The sequence below is a fragment of the Bos grunniens genome, chromosome 2 (genome assembly GCF_055505025.1).
Source record: "Bos grunniens cultivar Pamir isolate PY7600 chromosome 2, Bosgru_T2T1.0, whole genome shotgun sequence".
NCBI lineage: Eukaryota > Metazoa > Chordata > Mammalia > Artiodactyla > Bovidae > Bos > Bos grunniens.
In genome coordinates, this window is record NC_141166.1 from 6973295 (window position 1) to 6992294 (window position 19000).

The 19000-nt window shown below is 53.9% G+C and overlaps 1 protein-coding gene across 2 annotated transcripts in view; it reads left to right on the forward strand.

The window, feature by feature from the left end:
• EPHB2 (EPH receptor B2) overlaps nucleotides 1–19000 on the forward strand; it is a 219985-nt gene that overhangs the window by 73097 nt on the left and 127888 nt on the right. For both annotated transcript variants that reach the window (XM_086327664.1, XM_086327656.1), the window contains exons 2-3: nucleotides 6149–6213; nucleotides 9603–10287. In XM_086327664.1, coding sequence (XP_086183790.1) covers nucleotides 6149–6213; nucleotides 9603–10287 — 750 coding nt within the window. The remainder of the gene's footprint in view (nucleotides 1–6148; nucleotides 6214–9602; nucleotides 10288–19000) is intronic.

The window sequence follows — 19000 nt, forward strand, 5'->3', positions numbered from 1 at the left end:
GGCTTCTGGGTTCGCAGCCCATATCAGCTGCTTCACTCTGCCTCTCTCTGTAGAGAGTTTACATCTTGGGCACTAGTCTGGAAAGCTCCTTGAGGGAAGGACTTGATCTGTTTTTTCGTCCCCAGTGTTCAGCACAGGCCCTGACACACAAGAGGTAGAGTCACGTAGATGTTTGTTGAATCACCATGATCTTGTTTCTCAGACCAGGAGAATTCAGGGACAGCTGCCAGAAACTTAAGCCCCCTTGAGTTAAGTTTTGGAAGAGAAGTTAGCCAGGCTCCAAAGCTGGAAGGACATTCCAAGCAGAAAAATTGGGAACATTCAAGTCACCAAGGCCCAAGGAAACATAGCGCCTTCTGCACGCAGAAGGAAACTCAGGAAGGCTGGTCACGGCTGGAGGTAATTAAGCTGGGCTGCCTGACAGGGGCCTTGAATGGGTTGTGGAGGAGCTAGGACTTGACCTCGCTGGCAGTGGGAGTTCTGAAGGGTGTTCGGTTCAGTTAAGACATGATCAGACATGGGCTTTAGAAACCTCAGCCATGTGTAAAATCAAATACATCTACTGTGTACCAGAAACATTTCTCAGTGCTAAAGTCACAGCAGTGAAGGAGGCAGACAGTGCTCTTCCAGAATGAGGGCCTTCAGTTCAGTTCAGTCGCTCAGTCGTGTCCAACTCTTTGCGACCCTGCGGACTGCCTTGGAGACTGCAGATCAACGGGACTCACCTGTGTGATGCCACTTAATTCTCACATGACCCACTATACAGATGGGGAAACTGAGGTCCAGAGAGGAGCACAGGTTTGCCTACAGTAACTCACTAAAGGAGTGCCAGAGCCAAGGTTCCAGCCTGGACAGTCTGTGCACCACTCCCCTGCTGCCTTCCCCTTTTTATTCCCTCCCGTCCTTACACAGGCCCTTAAACAAAAAGAGCATAGTGTGTGAGTGTGTGGGGGTGTGTGTGTTTTAAGGCTATAGCTACAGTCTCCTGAAAATAACACAGATGAAGAATGAAACAGATGGTGGTTCAAACCCCAGCCCTGCCTCTGAGTGCTTGTGCAGGCCACTTCGCCTCTCTGATGTCAGCTGCCACGTCTGTGAAGTGGGGCTAATGTACCCCACAGGTTGCCAGGAGCCTGAGTCCATGCTTAGAGCGCCCAACTCAATGCCTAGCACACAGTAGGCACTTAATAAATGCTTCTCCTCGTGTCTTTGGAACTCTCACCTGCTGTCACTGGCGCAGACGGTGTCTGTGGCCCTGGAGAAGTCTGATCCAAGAAGGGCTCAGATGGAGCTGACCAGGGCTGGGTCGGGGAGCAGAGGGCGACTCACTCCACTCCAGCCTAAAAACAGGGCCCCGCACAGCCACTCTCCCGTCGGCCCAAACGCTAACGACTTCAGTGTGTCTCCTTTTTAGCGCAAATATTTCTGAAATGTGCACCACTCATTCACACATAGCCAGAGGGGTCTTCGGGCCTCCCCAGCCTGTGCGATCAGGGCCTCCTGATTGCTTTCTTCTGTGCAGTCTCCAGGAAGCAGGGGGGGCGGTGTGGGAGCAGTGGGGCGAGGGCCAAAGCCACTCCCAGGGTCTGGACCCTGTTTTCCCCATCAAGTAAGGCACTCCGGGCTGGTGGCTGGGTGCTGAAAACCTTGTCCACGTACTCTCAGTTTCCCCATCTTTCCACTGGGATTTTTTTTTTTTTTAATGGTCACTTCAAACATCCAGGGATTGAGATCTGGACATTTCCAGGACTAACTGGGAGGTTGGGAGGGCCCAGAGGCGAGTGAAAGGGCAGTGGTAGGCAGGGTGGGGGTGGGTGGTACCAGGGGAGCCGGGAAAGATGTGGGCAGATGGGTGTGGTCCAGCAAGGGGGCCTCGGACAGTCGCTGGCCTTTGCTGGGCGGCCCTGCTCCAGCTCTCCAGCTCAGCCCCCAGCCCCCGTCAGTCCCTGCCTCTCCCTCCCTCATGCCTACACGCGAGACACGCTGCCGTCACCTCGTGCCTGTGCCTCTGTTGTCCCTTCTGCCTGGCGTGCTCTCCCACTTAGCCTCCACGACGCTCTCCTAACTCATCCTTCAAGCCCTTTATCTGTGCCACTTCCTCCAGGAAGCCATCCCTGGATTGTTTGTTTTCTTCCTCTCCTGGTGTACCCAGTGGCATCACGTACCGAACCCCCACACGCATTCCTGTTGTGGTTTTGTCTCATCATGTGGTGATTAATTATCTGTGTACAGTGAAAGTGGCTTCCCCTGCACGTGGGATTGTCATTGTCACAGCTGGGGGGGGGAGCGGGGCGGGGGAGTGGAGAGCACATTTCAAGCAATTGAGAGGCAGCTTGTAGAGCCTAGTGGTCCCCAAAGTGTGGGGAGTGAGATGATATTGGGTAGTTTGCAGGCAAACTTTTTAAATGGTAATAGTCTTATTTTTGTTTTCCTTCCTTTTATGGCAAGTGATATTGGTTTCCCATTTGTAATAATGATAACTTTTTCCTCTTTAAAATGCACTTGAGGAAAAAAAAAAGAGTCGGAAGAAATTTTGTAATTATATAATAATACAGGCTGTAGGTGGAAACAGCCAAAGTCATGGGTGTTGTCCTGAAGGAGCAGAACACTGGCATGTTCGAGGCTTACAGTTTTAGGGGAGGGAAGGGGAATGTAGCCTTTGACTGAAGACCTACTAAGTGCAAAGCCCTCTGCTGGGTCTTGGGGTAAGTAAATTACAGATGGGGTGGAAGGGGAGGAGATCAGGAGAATCAGTGTGCAAGAGAGAGTACCAAACCGTGTGTGTAGCCGGAGCACAGCTTGTAAATGGAATAGTTGTGTGACCCCGGGCAAGTCCCTAAGCCTCTGTAAACCTCAGTTTTCTCATCTGTGAAATGGGACAGTATCAGTTATCTCTTGGCATCACTGTGAGAATGTTGGTGAGGTTTTCTGGCTCCTAATAGACAGGGTCTCTGGTCTCAGTGAACATGAGTTCTCTCCCTCTGTAGATTTTTGAGAACAGAGGGGCAAGGTCTGGGGTGTTATGGGGAGGAGGGAAGTGCTGGTGATGGAAATAGGGCATGGCTTGCTGAACCCACCCAGGTTCCCAGGAAAACTGAGCTTGAACTTCAGTACTTGGTTAAGAGGAACAAAGAGGAAACCAGGGCATTCCAGGAAAGCGGCATCAGACAGACCAGGAGGGGCTCCCTGGAGGCCTCAGCCCTCGAACGAGAGGCTGATGTCCATCAGATGTTGGCAGGCGTGGTCTGGGGTGTGGGGGGAGCTGCTTGGACTTGCCTTCACTTGCAGGGGCCACCTGATGAGCCCAAAGGAAACGATGTGTGTGCGCCAGCACGGGGTCAGCCAAAACGCACCATGCTGGATCTGAAAAAAGAATAGCCGCCACTTACTGATGATCTGCTTGGGCTGGGCTGCAAGCTAAGAACCCTCCCATCTCACTTAGCTCTCCTATTCTCCTCCACAAGGTATTATGGCCTTTCTGTAGGTGAGGAGACTGAAGCTTAGAAAGGTTGCAAGTCCAAGGTGGCAGAGAAGGTATTAGAATTGAAGTCTGACCTCCCAGTCCCAGTCCATCTGCTCTGCTTACCTGCCTTTTTTGCAGAGGGTGGAGGATGATGTGGACATGGAAAGGCAAAGGCCAAGGGGAAAGCACCCTGGGGGTTCCCTCCTGCCATGGCTCCCGGGGGGTAACAGCCTTCCAGGCAGAGCCCAGGACCGGCTTGGTGAGAAAGGAGCGTAGGGGCCGCCTTCTGCGTCCTCCCCAGCGGACCTGCAAGCTGGCCCCTCCTCTTAGCCTCTTCCAGTCTATGACCAAACAGCCCGTTGACTTCCTTCTGAGATCCTCCCTTGCTGGTTCCAGTTGTGGTGGGAGGCAGAGGAGAGGAACAGTGGAGCCCCAAACCTGAACTCCCTGGGAGCCCAGAGTTTGAGGACCAGCTTTTAGCGTGTGACTTTTGGCCAGTCCTTTGCACCTCTCTGGGCCCGAGTTTCCACCCAGGCGTGGAGGACGTCCGTTCGCAGTCCCTCCTCTGGGCTGTGGAATCCTCTAGCGCTTGGCCTCTGGGTCAGCCCAAGAATCCAGCCAAGGGGTGGGGCCACCTGCTTGGCGGGTTTGCCTCCCCCACCAACCCCTCTCTGGTCCCAAGTGCAGTCTCCTCTCTCCCTTGTTGTGCGCAGCTCCCAGCAGCTGTTCCTCGGGCCCAGGCAGAGAGCCCGGCTTGGCGCGTCTCTGGCTGAGGCCGATGAGAGAAAACAGGTTAAAAGTTCAGCCCTTGTTCTCTCCAGGAAGAAAAATCTGTAGCATTCGGAGTGTGAAAAGGAACCCTTTTTTAAGCTCCAAAGCAGCACAATAGAACTTCCCTCCAATTTGCCATCAAAAGGACGCCCTTGGCACTGGACTCCAGCGTCCCTGGCACCCTCCCCCCCCCACCCGCCAGCCCCCAGTGCAGAGGGACACAGTGACCGCAAACTCGAGCCACAGGCGGTCATGGGGACACTGCCACATCCTCTCTTGTCAGCCCGCGGGTCTGACTGGGGTCACCTCTGGCTCAACACTTCCTTCTTTCCCACCCTCCCATCCGAACCGCCCCTGCCTGGTTCAAGACCTTGTTTCTCCCATTTCAACCTTGACAGCGACCTGGACACTTCCCTCTGCCCCAACTCTCCTTGCCCTAGTTCATTCAACCCAGGTCATCAAACGAAGTGTCTAGAAGTTTACAGGGTAGGAGGCAGGAGACCCTCACCTCCCACTCTGCCACCAACTCCTGGGTGATCTTTCGGAAGCCTCTTCCCCTCTCTGTGCCTCAGTTGCCCTATTTCCAAAATTAGGCTGTTAGATTAGACCAGAGATAGGATCTCAGATGGTGGGTGGTGGTTTCCTGGAGCACTGTGGCGAGAAGCCCTGTGTACTCACGGAGTGTGGACATTGATTAGTGATGTCTGTCCTGGGCGCAGGATGGGCGCTTAGCAGCAAGCATTGCCTCGCACTCATATTTGCTCACCTAGGGGGTGTGGAAGGTCCAGCTGTGATCCCCTAGGTCTCTCCGCCTACCCTCTGACAACTCTTTGTATTCACACCCCATCTCTGCCACCAGACTGTGAACTGCTCCCTTAGAAGGGCTTTGCTAGTCACCCTCAGGGCACCCGGTACAGTGCTTGGGTACATAATGTACATCAGGATATATTTGTGGATTGAATGCCCAAGCAATTTAAATCTACTCAATGCATCACTGTTCAGTTCAAAAAGCATTTTGAATCCCCTGTGGCTGGAAAGGGGGGAGAGGGGAGGGGTCCTGAGCCCGATCAGGGGGTGAATGGAGATCTTTCTGGCCCTGTGGGTCTTCTTTGTCATTGACTGGATGGTTCCGCCCCTCCAGCTAGAATAACGGGAAGCAAGTAGGGCCCAGCTGGGTCAGAAGCTGATCTGAGTTTTCTGAACCCCAGAGGGCAGGTGATGGGCTGGCCCCACTGGACACGGTGTTCACCCCCGCCACCCCTCCATCCCCAGGGCCCTGTCCTTGGGACAGAGTTGGCTGAGCCCCGGGGGAGGGGGCCCAGGGATGAGGACACGATGGAGAACTCCCAGTTCCTGGAGAAAGGGGAACGGTATCCCTGATGGGAGGCGTGGGGCAGATGGCAAAATTGGGATAACTGAGACAGCTTGGCTGGGGCCCAAGGGAGGCCTCTGTAAGGCCAGCATTCCAGTTGGTGAGAATTTGATGCACGCAGAAAAGCAAACAGGACCCTCATTTTGAAGGAAAAATTTGAAATTTCTTGAGGACTCTCTGAAGCCCATCCAGGAGACCCCAGGTTAAGACCCTTCCCCAGTAAAGGAAGGCAATACCTAGATTGGAGGGATGTGACTGGCTGAGAGGGTGGGGCATGACCATGTGTAGAAGGGCTGGAGTTGGGTTTAAGGGGTGGAGTCTAGAGGAATAGACTCAGATGATTGGCTGGAGTGTGGCAGTGGGCGGGATCATGGAGTGAGAGGTAGGACCTAAAGGGAGGGTAGTCTACAGGGTTAGACCTAGTGATTGTTTGGAGCAAGGAAGTAGGTGGCTCCTCTGTACAGACGGCCCTTAAGAGGGACGTTCTTGGTGATTGACCGTGCTTTGTAGGCAGCTCATGAGTGACTCTGCTCTCTCCACAGAAACGCTGATGGATTCAACCACAGCGACGGCGGAGCTGGGCTGGATTGTGCATCCTCCATCGGGGGTAAGTCAGTGGTCCTCAAACCCTTCCTGGTCTCCAGGATACCTCCGGTTCTGCTGCGGGGCCTGGATGCCCTACCCCACCCCATTCGAGCCCCTTCCCCTCCTTCAGGTCCCAGGACCTGGGCTCTCATTGCCCCACCCTACTGGTCCCCTACCATTGATCGAGTACCAGTTACCGTGACAACAGGCTGGATGCTTTTAGCTCTTGTGCTATAGAATTCTTAAGAGTGAGGCTGAGAAGTGGGTACTCACAACCCCTGTTTTACAGATAGGGAAAGTGAATTGTCAGTTCCTGAGCGTGCTCTGGGTGTCATACTGTATCAAAGCACCTTTACACACATCATCTCCAGTCCTGTGGGAAGGAACCACCTCCATTTTACAGATGAGGAAACTGAAGCTCAGAGAGCTATAGCCACCTGCCCGGGACCCTACAGCTAGTAAGTGATGAGGGCTCAGGTTTGTAACCAAGGCTGTGACCTAGTCCTCTGGGTTCCCACCACACTAGATTCTACCTTCCTGAGCTCCTACCATCACACTTCCTTGGGTCCTGTGGTCTGAGCCCACGTAGGCTATGAGCTTCCCAGGAACACAATCAGGCACAGGGACTTCCCTGGTGGTCCAATGGTTAAGACTCTGCTTCCACTGCAAGGGCACAGGTTCGATCCCTGGTCCAGGAGCTAAAATTCCACATGGCATGTGGCACATACGCCACCACCCACCCCTCCCCCCACCCCACCCCCACCCCCGCCAAAAAAAAAAAAAGAATCCGGCGCAGTTTGAGATTCCTCTTTCTTCTCACAACAACCAGCCCAGCAGTTACCTATAGGCTGTGGAGTCAGACCCCTGAAGAAAGAAAGTCTCTCAGTCATGTCCGACTCTTTGCAACCCCATGGACTGTAGCCTACCAGGCTCCTCTGTCCATGGGATTTTCCAGGCAAGAGTACTGGAGTGGGTTGCCATTTCCTTCCTCCAGGGGATCTTCCCGACCCAGGGATCAAACCTAGGTCTCCCACCTTGCTTCAACCACCTGAGCCACTGGGGAAGCCATTCCAATTCTGCCACTTACCAGCTGTGTGACTGGGGGGCCAGTTCCTTAACCTGCCTGAGCTTTTAGCTTCCTCGTGTATCAAATGGTGGTGATCATGTCTTCCTCATAGAATTCTTGTGAGGTTTTTCTGCAAAGTATCCAGCATGGCGCCTGACGCAGAGTGGGCTCCCAGTGGCAAGTGGCTATGGGAGCTGTCGCCGGCATCATCCTCATCGCCTTCCTTTCTGATATCAGCCCCTCCTCACCCCCCTGGTCTCTGGTGAGGGCTCGGGGCTCCCCCAGCCCCCGCTCCCCCATCCCAGCTCCTCCATGGGGACTCAGCTGCTACCCCAAGGAACTGCATCCTCTGCTACCCCCCTCAGGCCTGTGCTCTCAATAGGCAGGGCCCCAGGGTCAGGCCTCTTTCTGTGGCTCTTTCTTGTCACCAATTTTCCATCTGCGAAGGCGGCTGGGCCCACAGCCCCACCCTGCCAGTAATGAGGCCAGGCTGGGCTGCAGGGCCCCCGGACGCAATTATTTGGGGTGTTTAGGCTGCAGGGCCTCCGCATGTTAATTAGAGAGAGGGGAGAAAGGCAGAGTGCTCTAATTAAGTGCTCTAATTAAGTTCTGAAGAAGAGCAGTGATTGTAACAAGGGGCTGACTTTGTCACATGGTGCCACCAAAAAAAAAAATTAAATGCAATGTAGGGAGCTTCAGAGGCGCCACTGAAGGAGTGGCTGGGCCCGCTCGGCCTTGCTCACACATGCTCGCCCTTCACAGCAGCCACAGCCACCGCCCCGCCCCGCCCCGCGCAGGCTGGGCCCAGAGAATCTGAGGGAGGCAGAAAGACAAAGAGCACCCACGCAAGGGTGACACCTCTCCGACTGCTTACTCTCCCCCCGACAGTCACTTCTGGCGGTTGGGGAAATAGAGGCCCAGAGCGGGGCAGTGACTTGCCTAAGGTCACACACCAAGTTAGCAGAGCTGGAACAAAGCCCACTGCTGGGTCCTTGAGTTTCGAGGCAGTGTGGACAAGCATGCGCATGGGTCTGAGTTTGGGTCTGTATGACCTGGGGTCCAGTGCCGGTGTGTGACTGCACTTCTCTGGTCTCTACTTGCTCATCTGTAAAATGGGGATAACTGTGCTTCCCACATGTGATAATCATGACAAAGAAATGAGATGCTATTACAGCACCCACCCTGGGCTCGGCACGGTTCACCCTGCTTGTTGGGGCCCTTTTGTGGGCCTGCCCCAGGTGAAGCCAGCCCAGCACCAAAGAGGGGCACAGGAGAAGGAGGGATCAGGGAACTGATCCCAGCAAGCTCTCAGACCCACTGGGGGAGACCAGACCAAGAGGGCTTGGGCGTGCCTGGCACTCATTTAAGCAGGCTGTCCCCAAAGGCCCAAGGGAGAGTTGGTGAACCTGGATACAGCGGCCGGAGGGAGACTCCGCTCCCGGAGGTTCCAGAAGGCTGGATAGAGAGGTGCTCGAGGGGGCGTGAAAGGGTGAACAAAGGCTCAGCCTGCGAGTGAGCATCTGTGCATGGAACACGGCCTTTGCCCTTCTGTTCTCAGCTTTCCTCGGCCCTACCAAGCCCCCTCCAGCAGTGGGAATGGGAAGCTCACAGCTGGGTGGGTAAGCGCCCAGGCCGGGGCCTGGTGAGGTGCCAAAGCAATGACCCCAGGCAGGAAGACAGGGAGGTCTCCCTCCAGTCTCCGTATTAACTACTCTCACAGGGAAAAGGCCTCATGTTTCTGTTATGGGGGTGAGGGCTTATCGTCCGTTGGGCTGAGGATCCCCAAGGGCAAGGGCTGTGTCTGCCTGGTCAGACAGGGCGCTCCAGGCAGACACAGCCCTGCCTCCTCCAGCAGACTGGTCGCTCCTCAAGCACATACCTCGTGCGCTTTCAGCCTCTCCCTGGTTTCCTTTCCGTTGGGAGCTTCCCAGGAACAGCAGGGGGGCCGTGACTTCTTTACCAGATTAGTTACCCCTGGGGGGTAAGGGTCACATCTCCCGCGTGGATTAGGGGAATACCACCAAGAGCAGCGCGTGTGCCGTTCCCGTCAGATTGGCACGTCTCCTGCGTAGAGCGGGGAATTCCTCAGGGCCAGAGCCAAGTCTCCTGCTCAGTTTGGGGCTTCTCTGATGCTAGGCATCGTGTCTCCATCATCAAACTGGGAGATCCCTTAGGTAGAGTCTGTGCCTCCCCCTGTGAGATGAGGAGGCCCCTGATGGTAGGTGTTCTGCCTGCCGCCTTCAGGGCTGGAGGATCCCCTAAGGAAAAGTCTGTGCCCCCCACCCTAGGATGTCCCCTGGGGCTCAGCCCCTAGCTGCCCCACCTGACTGGCATTTCACCCACAGTGGGAAGAGGTGAGTGGCTACGATGAGAACATGAACACCATCCGCACGTACCAGGTATGCAATGTGTTTGAGTCGAGCCAGAACAACTGGCTACGGACCAAGTTCATCCGGCGCCGGGGCGCCCATCGCATCCACGTAGAGATGAAGTTCTCGGTGCGTGACTGCAGTAGCATCCCCAGCGTGCCCGGCTCCTGCAAGGAGACCTTCAACCTCTATTACTACGAGGCCGACTTCGACTCGGCCACCAAGACCTTCCCCACCTGGATGGAGAACCCGTGGGTGAAGGTGGACACCATTGCCGCCGACGAGAGCTTCTCCCAGGTGGACCTGGGCGGCCGGGTCATGAAGATCAACACCGAGGTGCGGAGTTTCGGGCCCGTGTCCCGCAGCGGCTTCTATCTGGCCTTCCAGGACTACGGCGGCTGCATGTCCCTCATTGCCGTGCGGGTCTTCTACCGGAAGTGCCCCCGCATCATCCAGAATGGCGCCGTCTTCCAGGAGACGCTGTCGGGGGCGGAGAGCACGTCGCTGGTGGCCGCCCGGGGCAGCTGCATCGCCAACGCAGAGGAGGTGGACGTGCCCATCAAGCTCTACTGCAACGGGGACGGCGAGTGGCTGGTGCCCATTGGGCGCTGCATGTGCAAGGCGGGCTTCGAGGCCGTGGAGAATGGCACTGTCTGCCGAGGTAAGGGCCGCGGTGGGACAGGTGCCCCTGCAAGCGCATGGGGCATTGGTATTGGCTGCAGCCTTGAGCCTGGCAGCTAGGAGGGCAGGCTGGTCAGGGCAGAGGCCTGGAGCTGAGCGGGAGGCCCTCTGCTGCCAGAGTTTCCGAATCTATAGCCACGGTTCAGCTTCTTGGAGGGAGGCCTTGAATACCGCTTCATGAATGGTGGTGTGTGCAGACACTGCAGGGGGTGTGCCCGCTGATTTTCGTTGGTATGAGGATAAATGTTTCTCATTTTAACTACTATGTGAATATTAATGATAGCAAGTGGTGCTTTGTTTCTTCATTCACAAAAGTGACGTGGTTTCCTTTTTAAGAAAACGTACGCCGTAGTAAAAAACATCGATAAGATAATATGCATTCAACTTTTATTGTGTCAGTCAATATAGGCCAAGCCATGCCGCAGTGACAAAGCAATAAAAGTTTATATTGTACTTAATGCTGCATGTCCATCACGAGTCAGCTTGGGAAAATGTGTAAGTCGTAGTAAATGATATTGATAAGAGCACGTTCATTGAGCTTTTGCGGTATCAGTCAGTATAGGCCAAGCCATGCTGAAGTAACAAAACAATAAATGTTTATTTCCCACTTAATGCTGCATGTCCATCGTGAGTCAGCTTGGGATTCCTCCCTCTGGGAGCCAAGCAGATGGAGGAGCCGCTCTTTGGAATGTTATGATCACCAGGCAGAGGGAAGGAGCAAGTAAGACAGATTATATATAGGCTCTAAAGCACCCCCCACCCCCCAGAATGGCTCATATGTCATGCCTGTCCACATTTCAGTGGCCAAGTAATGTGATTACTTCCAATCCAGAGAAATGGGAAAGTACAGCCCCACTGTGAGCTATCTTTACTGTGTGCCGAGCACTTTATGTGTCGAACTCTTTTAATCCTCACAACCACCCATCTTTTAGGAAGAAGTCAGAGCTCAGAGAGTTCATACAGGGAGTAAGCAGAGGCAGCCTGGGGGCTTACCAGGTCGTGTGATTCCAAACCACCCTTTTAACTACTGTGCCCTTTAAGTTAATTTAAGGAAAAATGTTAAGTCAACAATAGTACAGGTGGTATTTGATGACAGCCAAGAGTCACAAAGCTGCTTTGCAAATGGAAGAAGTTGTAAAAGGTACTGCGTGGTGGTGAGAAGCCTATAAAGGTAGATAGAGCTGAGTACAAATCTCAGCCCTGCCAGTTACCAGCTGGATATCTTGAATCAAGTGTGAAACCCTCTCTCATAGAATAGTTGTGAGGATTCAAGACCTCAAAACATATAAACCACTTATAATGACTTCTAGTAAAAACCTAATAAATGTTAACTAAATGGGATGCTACATATGAAGCCCAGCATGGCACAGATTCTCTGCACTGTGAGCTGTGGTGGTCGATGGTGACAGCATAGGAGACTTGAAGCCTACTTGCGCCAGTTCCTCTTGCCTTCCCAGTTGGAATTGAATCCTGGAGTGTTCCAAATGCTAGCCCAGGAGCCTTGAAAGTCAGTTAAAATTGAGCCTGGGGAAGCTACAGTGATCCTCACCCTTATTAAATTCTATCATATCCACCATCTCCGGGACACCTCCCTCCAGCCCTTGGAGGAAGCATGTTAAAGATCCCTGGGAGGAGAAGTGGGTCTGTGAGACACAGGAGCAGTGGCCTCTGGGGAAGCTGCTGCAGTGATCTTAGGCGATGGTGACGCCTGGACTGGCATCCCCAGTGCTGGGGAAGAGGAGGAGTATAGTCGAAGGGTGTTTTGGCAGTGAACTGATGAGATGTGGAGACAAGTTGGAAAGAGAGCAGGGAGAGGACTCAGAGGAACCAGAAATTCCAGTTTACAGAGCCTTGATGATCTGGGGAAGGAAATGGGGAAACGGGGAGAAAAGGCTGATTTCTCGGGGAAGACAACGCATCTGGTTTTCTGTACTTGAGTGTGAAAACGCACCACCTTGGGAGATGGTGGGGGTGACAGGCCGTGGGGAACAGATTCAGTCCTCACCGTCCACCAGTTACTCACTCCTCCAACCTTCCCCGCCCCTCCTCTGTGTCAGACCTTGTGCTGAGCACCAGGTAAGATGGAAGAATCCAACTGTGGCCTTGCCTTCTAGGAGCTCATGATCTAGCAGAGAGGACCAGCTGTAAATGATCAAGAGTGAGACTGTGTCAGATTTGTTTTAATAGGAATAGTCCAGGCCATGATGGGCATCCGAGGGCTTCTGAGAGGAGGTGGCATTGGAGCTGAGTCTTGGGAGAAGGAGGCATTGACCAGGTGGCCCCGACCTTCTGGAGGTTGGATTGGCATAAGCAAAGGCCCTGGCGACATAAATCAGTGTGGCTCATTAGAGGGGCTGGTCAGTTGTTTGGGGTGGCTATGGCTCAGGGCACAAGGAGGGAGGTAAGAAGAACCATGATTGGAGGGGTGCCTAGATGAGGAGGTATGTTAGTTATCGCTGCATAGCAAGTTACCCCCACATTTAGCTGCTTAAAGCAGAAAGCACGTGTTGTCTCTCAGTTTCTTAGGGTCAGGAATCAGGCATGGGTGGCTTGATGGATGGGTGCCTCTCTCTCAGGGTCTCTCCTGAGGTTGCATCTGGAGGTTTGACCAGGGAAAGATCTGCTTCCACGTTCCTGCACATGGTTGTTGGCAGGTCCCAGTCCCTCCCACACGGGCCTCTCGCACGTGCAGCGGCTTCCCCAGAGTATGAAAGAGAGAGTACCCACGACAGAAGCCACAATCTTTTGATCCTCTTGCTTTCAGAAGGGATGTCTCATTACTTCTCCCAAGTTCTCTTCATTAAAAGTGAGTCACCCGATTCAGTCCTTGCTCCAGGGGAGGGAATTACATGGGGGTGTGAATGCCAGGAGGTAGGGTCACTGGGGCCAAGGCAGAGGTTGCCTGTCACAGGATCAGAGTCTGGGCTGCTTCTTGCAAGTGGTGGGGGCTCGAGGTAATATGAGGGCAGGGTGTGTCCAGGGCTGGCTTCCCCCTACCTCAACCCCCAGCCCAGGCCCAGCCTACCCCGCCGGCTGCTGGACGTGAGTGGAGGCCAGTCAGGGTGTGATTAATGAGCTCAGGGAGCCAGAAGGACACCAGCTGCTGCCATGGCCTGTGAGCAACCACCCAGATGTGGGGCTGCTTCAGCCCAGGCCCCAGAGGCGCTGGCCCCACCAGCCCGGGACGTGTCGGAATGGTAATTACAGCTCCCATCTAAGTGGTCGGCAGAGTGCTCGCCCATCTCCAGCTCAGGGATTCTCCACCTTTTCTCTGCCTCCCTCCAGAACCATTGACAAGTCTCTTAAAATGCAGATTCCTGGGTCTGGTGCAAACTTCATCCCAGGTCTGGTTCTGTGCCTCGGAGGTGACGCCAAGAATCGGCATTTTTTTTAAACAAGCAGCCCTGACGCTTCTTTAACAGGACTCTTAGCTCAGACACACGATGTGTTAACACATCCTTGGCCAGACCAAGCAGGACTCAAGGCCAGGCAATGACCACAGGCCCAGCCCCACCGCCACCCCAGGGAGCATCCACCCTAAAGCGTGGGAGGGGACCTTAGCAGAATCTCTGGGAGGGTGTGGTTTGGAAAGATCCAGTTAAGTTTGAAGCATAATATGATGGGGAAATAATCTCTTGCTTTCTCAAAGAAATGCAAGTTAGAGAAAACTTGGCAGAGAAGGAGTAGATGAGTCCTCTTGGGGCGCGGCAGCGATCCCAGGGGTGGGCTGTGGTGAATAATGGTGGACTGGCTATTCTAATGCACTCAGTGGTTCCTGAAACTATGGGCTAAACTGATTCAATCAGACCAACTTGCTCTGGAGCCTACTGTGTGCCTAGCACAGTGGGGAGAGCAGGGGAGGGCCCCAGTTAACCCCTCAACCAGCATGTCCTGGGTACCTTCTGTGCAGCAGGTAGCCTTCTAACAGGTATTTACTGAGTACCTTCTATGAGCCAGGCATATGCCAGTCCTAGGGAGCATCAAAGTGAACAAGAGGGCACACTCACTGCCCTCCCAGAGTTGTTGGTCCAGGTGGGTGGGCAGAGGAAGATGGAGGAAATAAAGTAAATAAACAAGTAAATCGTTACAAACTGTGAGGGGTGAAAAGAAAGATATAAGGTGTAACAGTAGAGATTAAAAGGAGGATCTGCTTTAGCCAGGTGATTCAGAGAAGGCTTCTTGGACGAGGTGTCATTGAGCTGACTAGGGCTGACCTGGGATAGTTGGAAGAGAGTGCCTGAGACTCAGGGTTTGGCCTCAAGTGGCTCCTGGGTGAGCAGAGGATTCAGACTCAGAGGAACAAGGCAGAGCATGGTCCTTCCAGAAATGAGATCTGTCCAGGCCAAGTACTTTGATGGAAGAAGGCCATCTTTTCTGATGGGACATCTGGGAGGGCTTCAAGGAGGAGGTGGCATTTGAAGTAGGCCTTCAGGAGTGAGTAGGATTTGGATGGGTGAAGGGAGGGAAGGAACTTGTGGTCAAGAAGCCTCGTGAACAAAGGCCCATGGTGTGACAGAACAGGGCATGTTTGGTGAGTGTCCAGCGCCCTACTGGGAATGGGGCTGGGACATGGCTTTCTCTCCTTGATTCATCTATTCACAGTTCGCTGAGTGCCTAATCTGAGCCTGCACTGGCCATATCGATGGCGGGTGGGAGACTCCGGGGACTGTCTGCAGAAGACCTCTGCCTTCTCCGGCTTCCCCGGTCCCCAGCCCCCTAGGTAGCACAGTCCCCACTGGGGCCTGCCACTAGCGGATCTGCTGGGGCCGGGGTTCGGGGGGCAGGAGGGTGGCCCAGGAATCTGCCCCCCTAAACCTCTGCAGCAGCTGCTCCACCCCAGCCCTGAGTCCATTCGCCTGACTCTTTCCAGATGTTGATGGGGTTGATTGGGAACGTGTCCCGGCCTCAGTTTCTCCAAGTTTTATCTTGGCCTCTCCTTCCCTAATAAAACTCCTACTTGCCCCTCCCTGCCCATGTGTAGGTGCCCCCCCTCCAGCCCAGAAACCACTGGGGACCCTGCCCTTCTCTCTCTCCCGATGGAAGACGTGCGTCTCAAAGGGGTCTGGAGAGAGTTCCACAGTGAGTGTGATCTCTGCAATGCTCTCAGGGTGTAATGGGATTTTTAATATTTAGCTTGGACAGGGAGAGGGGCTGCGAGCCAGCGGATTGGGGTGGGGGGTGGGGATGGTTGCACGCACATGTTGATCAGCTGGCTCCAGCTTAGACTTCCCAGCTCCCAGCTGCCCTGGGCTTCCCCTCTCAGCCTCTCCTCCTCCTCCTGCCCTGCTTGGCAGCCCCTGGCCCTGCTCTCTCCCCCACCCATGGCCTGTCCTTGACCTTGGTCTTGGAGACCTGGTTTCAAACCCCAGTCCTACCTCTTGCTAGCTGTGTGACCTTGGGCAAGCCATGGACCCTCTCCTGATCTTTGTTTTCTCATCTGCAAAACAGAATAAACAGATGGACTGCTGTGCAAAGTAAATGAGAAAATACCTAGAAAAGTGTCAGAAAAATAAGAACTTTTACAAACTTGCCTGAGAGCTTTTTTTAATTTTCCTCCCAATGAGCTTTTTTTTTATTTTGAGGAAAAAATAACTTTTCCTTATCACAAAAGCAATACAGGTTATTTGCAGAATCTTTAGCTGATAAGCCAAAAGGAGAAAATTAAAATAACACAGAGAGTAACCACTGTTAACAGACTGATGTGGATCCTTCGAGGTGTATTTATGTGTATTTACACATATTGATTTTTTTTAAAAGAAAAAATAGATTCCTTTTGGGAATACATGAGGTTTTTTGACTTACTAGTATTTTGTGGGCGTTTTTCAATGTCATGTTGGATCATGTGGGAAGGCTCTTAGAATTCCATAGGCTATCTGTATGATAATTTTTTTTACCAGTCCTCTGGTGATCCACATGTAGATTGCTTAGTTTTTCACTATCGTAAATGCTGAGATGAATTTCACGGTCCCTCTGCCTTTCTGCACTGCTCCAGGTATTTGTGTAGGATATGTCTCCTGGTGTAGAATTGTGGGGTCAAAGGGTATGTACTTTTTTTTAGCGCTTTTGGCACACATTGCCAGATTGCCCTCCAGAAACACTGGGCTGAGTTACCCTCCTGGCAGCAGCCTTCAGGAGTGTCTGTTTCCCCACATACTCACCAGCATGGGATATTCTGCCTGTGGCTTTATTTTCTGTTTTAATTCTAGAATCCTGTGCTTCCCCAGCCAAGGTAGGGAGGGACCGGGGTCAGAGATCCTCTCTGGGCCCTCAGAGCTGGCGCCTGGGCCACCCTCAGGGTGGCCTCCTTCCCACCCTGCTCTCAGCTCCAGCCCTTCCCACAGAAGCTGGACCAGTGGCCCAGCTGTGTCTGGTGAGTCTGTGGGGGTGGGGTGCGGTCAGTCTCAGGGTGAAGAGGAGGAGGCGTCCAGCTGGCGAGGCCTGTGCTGGGAAAGGGGTGTGAGTGTTGGAATGCTGGGTGGGAGGAAAAGCCCAGACCCCCTCCTACCCCGACAGAAAGTTCTGCAGCATCTCTTCAAGGGCAGGGTGGAGACACCCAGCTTGGGGAGGGGGAAAGGTCATAGATAACCCCTCCCGACCCCAGACTCAGGCCAGGCCTGAGACCACACACACCAGCCTTTGGGGAAGGGGATTGGATGGGAATCCTGGCCAATACACTCAGGCTATTCAAGTCTTTGCTTTTAAAAATTGGAAGTGCCTCCCTCTCCCCACATCCCCTTTCCTCTATGCTCTCAAAGCGTCTATTTTTATTCACGACTTTCCATCCATCTCTCCATTGATCTACCTGTTTCTCCACCTACCCAGCCAGCCATCATCCATTCACTGAACTCCATTTTCTGATTTTTTATTTTTTTGCTTCTTGGAGAGTCTTTGTATGGAGGACCAAGAAGCTAACACACTAGTAAAATCACACTCCCCAGGTACCTGCTGTGTGCCAGTCTCTGGATCAGGTATAGGGACTGCAGGCACCAAGAAGGCCCTTCTTGCCCTCCTAACGTTTCCAGTCTGGTATAGGGGATATGGCTGCATTTGTAACTATAGCCTTGGGGTACTCCAGAGGAAGTCAGGAGACAACTGGGCGGGGTGGGGGTGGGGTGCGGGGGGGGGAGGTGAGCTTCCTGGAGGAGGAGCCATTTTCCCAGGGCTTTGGAGAATGGGAGGAGTTGGGGGCAGAAATTAGTCCAGAAAAAAGATAGTCAGAAATGATATTGATGTTTTTATTTTTAACCCTGGTCTCCCACTGACCCTCAGCCTTCTGGGGGACAGGGGGCATGGGAGAAGTCTTCTTGGCCAAGGGAGAAGGCAGAGGGGCCGTCAGCACTTTAGTTTCGCTCTGTCCGAGGGCTAAACGAGGCAGAGGCTGAAAGGAGTCCGGAGGACTGGAGAGGGCCAGAGCTGAGGGTGAAAGGTGCCTCTGGGGGGCCCAGCTCTGTGCTATATGCCGGGCTCTGTTGTCTCACTGAATCTTCGGTTGGTATGATGAGCTCCATTTGCAAATGAGACTGAGGTCCAGAGAGGCTCAGCAAAGCTTCCAAGGCCACACGGCCAGCAGCAAGTAGCAGAGGCAGACTGGGAGCCCAGCGTCCTCCAATTTGCTGGGACAACTGATTACCCGGGAGTGGGCGGATATCTGGACGTACCCTGCCCTGCCCACCTTCCTGATTATCCATGGGCCTCTGAGATGGCAGAAGTCAAAAGAGTTTGACAGATAACCAGCTTGGGGGTGGGGGTGGGGGGGTCACACATGAGATTGTAAGACCTCATAGGAAAGAGAGGGCAGCTGAAGGGCTTCTAAGGGGAAGAGGGAAGCTCGTGGCTGGGCCGTGGAGGGCGAGTTGCTTTTGCATCAAGAGGTGTTAGCAGGATGGAGCACACTCCCAGGGCAGAGGCTCAGGGATGGGGAAGCCCCCCATGGGCCTCCTCTCTTCATGCTGAGCCACAAAAGGGGCACAGCTGCCCCAGTTAACCGCTGGCCAGGGAGAAGGGGCCCCCACTGCCAGCCCCCACACAGCATTAACCAAGTGCTTGGGTCGTGCTGCCTTCCTGCCTCTTACCTTCTGGAATCTCTCCATCAGATTAGGAAACTGAGACCGAGGGCCAGCATCCCACCCCTTCATAGGTGGCCAAGGCAGGTGTGCACTCTTGTGCTTCCTACTTCTGATATCCTCGGCTTCTTGGAGGTGTCAGAAAGGCTTGGTAGGGACTCCCCTGGTGGTCCAGTGGCTAAGACGCCGCACTCCCAATGCAGGGGTCCCCGGGGTTCCATCTCTGGTCCGGGAACTAGACCCCACACGCCGCAACTAAACATCCTCAATGCCGCAACAAACAGCGAAGCTCCCGAGTGTTGCAGCTAAGACCCAGCACATCCAAGGACCTCCTGTGGACCAGGCAGCTCCCCACGGAAGGTCTCACTGACTCCCAGTCACCAGTTTAGCATCCTCATCCCTGTTTTACAGAAGAGGAAACTGAGGCTCAAAGAGGTAAAGCAGCTTGTCCACGGTGACACAGGGAGGGATCGGATTTGAACCCAGGTCATCTGACCCTGGAGCCCCAGCACTGCCCTCTCTCAGCCCCAGACTGACCCAGGACCCTGAAGGCATCAAGGTTGACGGCTTTGGCCACAGGCCGCCCCAGAACACTCCGGCAGGACCATAAACAGCTGGGGGAAGTTCCCC